Below are 6105 nucleotides of genomic sequence, written 5' to 3'. Positions count from 1 at the left end.
AGGTGAACAGTAGCATCCATTACCACCCTCCAATAGCTATTAAATACATGAAAATAAAAGCAGAAAATAGCTGTAATCAGCTTGACTGAGAAAACCCTCAGTACAATTTCTCAATATAAATATCTCTTCTTCGTTAGCCCTGCCCAGAAGCTGAGTGTCTCCTTCCCTTCCTATAAAATTGCTTTCCACCTCTGTGACCAGATGCCCTATTTCTGGCCCCAGAGCTCCCAAACCCAGTTTGGTTTCCCTGCTGACCTTTAATGCACCCCAGGAGGCTTTGCATGTTGCGCCTGAAGCGGTGGACATGAGGCAAAACTTTCTGGGGTCTATTACTGCTGCTGCTGCACGGCAAACAAATGAGTTCAGGAGTGCTGAGGATATTCATGGAAAACTAGCACAGCAGAGATGTAGGGAAAAGATGTAAGGCCAGATGCTCAGCTCATATAAATAAGCTCCAGGGAAACCAACTATGCTAGCAGAAGTATTGGGAGCATAAGCTTTCGTGGGTAAGAACCTCACTTCTTCAGATGAAAGACGTGCATCTGAAGAAGTGAGGTTCTTACCCACGAAAGCTTATGCTCCCAATACTTCTGTTAGCATAGTTGGTTTCCCTGGAGCTTATTTATATGAGCTGAGCATCTGGCCTTACATCTTTTCCCTACATCTCTGCTGTGCTAGTTTTCCATGAATATCCTCAGCACTCCTGAACTCATTTGTTTGCCGTGCAGCAGCAGCAGTAATAGACCCCAGAAAGTTTTGCCTCATGTCCACCGCTTCAGGCGCAACATGCAAAGCCTCCTGGGGTGCATTAAAGGTCAGCAGGGAAACCAAACTGGGTTTGGGAGCTCTGGGGCCAGAAATAGGGCATCTGGTCACAGAGGTGGAAAGCAATTTTATAGGAAGGGAAGGAGACACTCAGCTTCTGGGCAGGGCTAACGAAGAAGAGATATTTATATTGAGAAATTGTACTGAGGGTTTTCTCAGTCAAGCTGATTACAGCTATTTTCTGCTTTTATTTTCATGTATTTAATAGCTATTGGAGGGTGGTAATGGATGCTACTGTTCACCTGTTTTCAGATGTCTGAGGTTGTATTTCCTTTGAACTTCCTTTCAATAGACACCTAATTTTTTATTTTTCAAAATTCAGGGGTGGAGAGAGAATTGATCTTTAAATACAGTAAATTTAAAAGTAACAGTGGACATACCATCAGCTGGTATTTAGAAAATCAGCTACTGCTATAGAAGATGCAATTGCTCTTTCTCCTGTCTCCTGCTGCTGAATTGGGTATAATGATGTGCAGGAAGAAGAGGGCTCATTTTCATGAGCTTTCTTCCTACTTTGTGTCAAAGTGATGGCTGTCTAGACCGCCTGAGGAACCAAAGAACTCTAATCTGTGACCTTGTGCAGACTTTAGTAGCGCAGAAATCTGTGGATCTTTTCTGTTGACTCAAGGCCTTAAGAAGCAAAATTTACAGCCATGTTGCATGAATAGATAGCAAGTGTGATGCTTTTATAATGCTCATCTCTGCTTCTTAGGGAGGATTAAACAGAGTCCAGAACAAAAATTAAGGTTTCATTTACACACACTAGTTAGAATTTAATTTTTTACTTTTAATTTCAAAGCCAGTGTAAATGCCATGAGAACCTCTTCAAGTTATAACACTGAATTAATAGTAGATGTTTTATGTAAGTCTGCTTGTCTCACATTTTTCCTTTGTCGCTTGTCAGTATTTTTCTTTTTTATAGCTAATTCTAGTTCTCGCCACTCGTGTTAAAAAACAAGTAACAAGCTTGACAAGGGCTTCACTGTTAAATAGTTTGGATCAGGGGTTTCACAAGCTTTATTATGTTGTGAACTTCCTCTTAACAGAAAAACTGAGCCAGATTCACCTTTGCCCTGTGCTTTGTGTAGTCATTTGTGCAAAGTGTTTGTAAATAACTGGCATTTTAATTTGGCAGTGTTTTACACCCATTTGGCACTGATGCAAATGTCTATGCAAGGTGGATGGTTACAGAGAATCAGACCTATTTTACAGTAAGGCCCCTGCCAGGGGGTTGTGTAAAGGGACCTAGTTTAAATGACATCAGACCCATTGTCAGTCTCTCTAGTATTACTTTGTCCCTCTAGTATGCTGGGACCAACACAGCTACAATTACACTGCACAGACCAGACCTATTGTCTTTTGGATCACTTCCCATCCTGTTCATGATCACACAGAGCGATCTCCCTTTCTGTTGGTGATGGAATGAGATGCTTGGGACAAGCAGAAATTACTTACATGGGACAACAATGTTAGAGAACTATTTCATATACATTTAGCTACTAATGTGAGTTAGCAGCTGGAAACATGGAAGAGAGCCAGCACCATGTGATCAGCCAGCTCTGAGCAGCCCCTGCCAGCTCCACAACCATTGGTAATCCATATGGCACTGGAAAAAAAAAATCAGTAGTTTAGGTAAACCACAGGGTTTAGTGTTACATTTGTTTATTTATATGGTTTTCTTCCATACAGACAAGCAGTGAACTGGTGCAGCCGGTAAGCAAACCTCCTAAACCTCTAACTGTTTTAGGTTCATCTTTTAATCAGTGTGATGTAATATAGTTCTCTCTGTCATCTATCAATACCATTCTTTAGATTGATAGCTATTGTCTCCAAATATTACAAACCACATAACTTTTCCTTAAACTGTTTCACTTATTTTGCATTCTTTATCTTTAAACTAAAATTACTATAGTATAATATGAATTTTGTGTTGTCTCATCAAGTCCACCGTTATCTTTTTCATCTTGTTCTTTTCTTTGCTTTTCTGCTTGCCTAAAGCCTGATTCTTCAAAAAGTCTTTCCCTGTGTAACCTGGTCATGGAGGAAACCCCAAACAATGGGTCAACAGAAGATATTAACAGATCCCAAACTGATCTAGGTTCACTCAACTGGGGCCTAGAACTTAGCACAGCCAGTGTCAGCCAGGAGATCACTGCAGGTGGTCCTTTGCCTTTCCCTGAGGCAGAGCAAACCTCAAGAGAATCCACTGGTACATTGTCTGCTAGTGTTTGGCCTGCTGTAGGTGAGCAGGAAGATCATGCACCAGGGTCATCTTCTATAGATGAAAATCAGAGGACTTCACTGAAGGCACATTCAGATGCTAGAAATATCCCAGGCAAAGATTTGGACACTGATCAGCCTTTAGCGAATGAATCCAGTTGTGAGATGCCTATCATTGGAACTGATAGCTTATTGGATGAATCCCTATGTGATGTGGAAAAGGCAGAGGAGAAGAAGCAGGAGGAAGAAGAGTCTATGTGGGCAGGTGTGGAGCCATGTGAAAAGGTAGAGACCAGAGCTGTTAACTTCAAGGAGATAAAACATACAAAGGAGTTTGAAGAGACAGATTATGAAAATAAAGAACACAGTGAAGTAGAACCTCTTAAGGGCTTAGCAAAACGAGACCATGAAATCCTAGAAAACACTGAGATAGAAACTGTGTGGGAGTCAGAATATAATAATGGGCAAACTGAGACAACTGTTGACAATTACCTTGAGGAAACTGGCCTGGAAAATCATGGGCAAATAAAATTTAAAGGGGTAAATGTCATTCAAGAGATAGATGGAATAGTTCCTGGAAGTTTGAGTACAGGGTTGGAAGACAGTGCTAACATAGCAGAGAACACATGTAAACATGTAGAATGTGCTGATGTTGAACCTGAGAATGTCTTAGATAACTGGAATCGTGACCATGAAACAGAGTGTTCGGATGACTTAGACCATGCTGACAGCGTTATTGGAGGGAGGACAGCCATGGAGTGCATAAATGTTATGGGACATGTTGTCCTAGATGTTACAGACCACTCTGAAAAGGACACTGCAGATGTTGGAAAAGTTCTGTGTGATGCTGAATTATTCAGTGCAGAAGAGTCTGTTAAAGAAATTGAAGACAATAGCTTCAGCACCCTCCAAAATGGTAGTGCTGCTGATGAAGGTCAAGCTGACTTTATACCCTTTGAAAAAGAATTGGCACTGCAGCCTGAGTCAGCTGACAAAGCTAATGCAAAGTGCAGTGATTCTTGTTTAGATAATGTGGACGATAAATTGGTAGTTAGAGCAGCACCTGCAGTGACCGAAGACCATAGTAGTAACATTAGTGTCCCTGGAGGAGACTTGGAAACAGATCCCTGGCTGGCAAACTGGGATCCCACAGTTAATAATGATCCCTGGGGGGTTTCTAGTCTGTCAGATGGCCAAACAAATGGATTTGATAACTGGCCCTTTTGCCCTAAGCAACAAGACTCAGAGGAAAGTAATATGGAAAACACCTGGCCAAGCTTTAGTGATAAATGGTCTACCCAAGGCTTGGGAAGTATAGATAATAGCTGGGGAGAGATGGGTGTAACCACAAGCAATAAAAATCAGGAGGTATCTTTAAAACAAGGCTCATCCGGGGAGCAGGCAAGCATTAGCAACTCTGGACCAAGAAAGGAGATAGCTAGACCCTTGGTTCTGTTTCAAGTGGGAAATTCCAGAAACGCTAGCACCGAGAGTTCAACTAGTCCCAAAGACAATGAGACCAACAACTCAGATTTATCTGAAGATGAAATTGCTAACCGGAGATATGGATTATTGTACCAGGAAATTGAGGCTGATAAAGAAGAGGTACCTACCCCAGTGTGTAGCATAGTCTAGAAAAAGAGTTCCTTAGGTTGTACATAACCCTGTGTTTTATAAACAGTCCATTTACATGTTCCCCCTGCCTCCTCTAAACCCCTTGCTAATCTTGTTGAAAATTTCTCATGCAACTATCCAAAATGTGGTGCAGCTCTAAACCATCAAAGCCCATTTTTGTATTTTATATTTTCTAAAAAAATACACCTACAGTCTTTTCAAAATCCTAAGCTCAATCATTCTGCCTTTTTTAGCCTATTAAAATGTTACCAAGTAGCTTCTCTCACTAACTGTCTTGCCCTTCATCTTTTTTTTTTATTTTATATTATTTTTGGTGTATTTTTGGCATTTTTAAAAATTTTCAACTAAGAATATATTGACTTATTCTCTGAGTTAATAAACTAATTATATTTGTTCTGCTTTCCACTTCTATTAGGCATCCAGCAGCACATTTAATGGATTCACACAGGTAAGAAATAAACATGTTTGAGAGATTTTCTGTGGTGTCACGAGTGGACAAGGACTGGCCTTATGCTTTGCGGGTCTCAAACTGCCAGAAGCGTAAGGAGCAGAGGACAATACCAGATGATGAGTTACCCCTTCCATTCCAAAAGATTGTACATAATGGGCATATTCATGTTGATATACCCAAGTTATCTTTAATCTAGCCAGCTTGGGTTTCAGCATAGGGACTAGGGACTGAATGGCTAGGAAGCAGTTCTGCAGAAAAGGACCTAGGGGTTACAGTGGGCGAGAAGCTGGATATGAATCAACAGTGTGCCCTTGTTGCCAAGAAGGCTAATGGCATTTTGGGCTGTATAAGTAGGGGCATTGCCAGCAGATCGAGGGACGTGATCATTCCCCTCTATTCGGCATTGGTGAGGCCTCATCTGGAGTACTGTGTCCAGTTTTGGGACCCAGACTACAAGAAGGATGTGGAAAAATTGGAAAGAGTCCAGCGGAGGGCAACAAAAATGATTAGGTGCTGGAGCACATGACTTATGAGGAGAGGCTGAGGGAACTGGGATTGTTTAGTCTGCAGAAGAGAAGAATGAGGGGGGGATTTGATAGCTGCTTTCAACTACCTGAAAGGGGGTTCCAAAGAGGATGGATTTAGATTGTTCTCAGTAGTAGCAGATGACAGAACAAGGAGTAATGGTCTCAAGTTGCAGTGGGGAAGGTTTAGGTTGGATATTAGGAAAAACTTTTTCACTAGGAGGGTGGTGAAGCACTGGAATGGGTTACCTAGGGAGGTGGTGGAATCTCCTTCCTTAGAGGTTTTTAAGGGCAGGCTTGACAAAGCCCTGGCTGGGATGATTTAGTTGGGGAGTGGTCCTACTTTGAGCAGGGGGTTGGACTAGATGACCTCCTGAAGTCCCTTCCAACCCTGATATTCTATGATTCTATGATAGGCTGACCCCATGAGTAATTAACCAGGGTTTTGGG

General features: G+C 41.7%; 1 protein-coding gene across 2 annotated transcripts in view; it reads left to right on the top strand.

Moving 5' to 3' along the window:
* The window catches only part of AMPH (amphiphysin), a gene marked incomplete in the record, with an annotated part of 178825 nt that overhangs the window by 136559 nt on the left and 36161 nt on the right, over window positions 1-6105 (top strand). For both annotated transcript variants that reach the window (XM_034761228.1, XM_034761230.1), the window contains 2 exon segments: window positions 2515-2538; window positions 5096-5128. In XM_034761228.1, the coding sequence (XP_034617119.1) occupies window positions 2515-2538; window positions 5096-5128 (57 nt within the window).

The sequence above is a fragment of the Trachemys scripta genome, chromosome 2 (assembly GCF_013100865.1).
Source record: "Trachemys scripta elegans isolate TJP31775 chromosome 2, CAS_Tse_1.0, whole genome shotgun sequence".
Lineage (NCBI taxonomy): Eukaryota > Metazoa > Chordata > Testudines > Emydidae > Trachemys > Trachemys scripta.
Note: the sequence above shows the minus strand (reverse complement) of the source record. Positions and strands in the feature narration are given on the sequence as shown.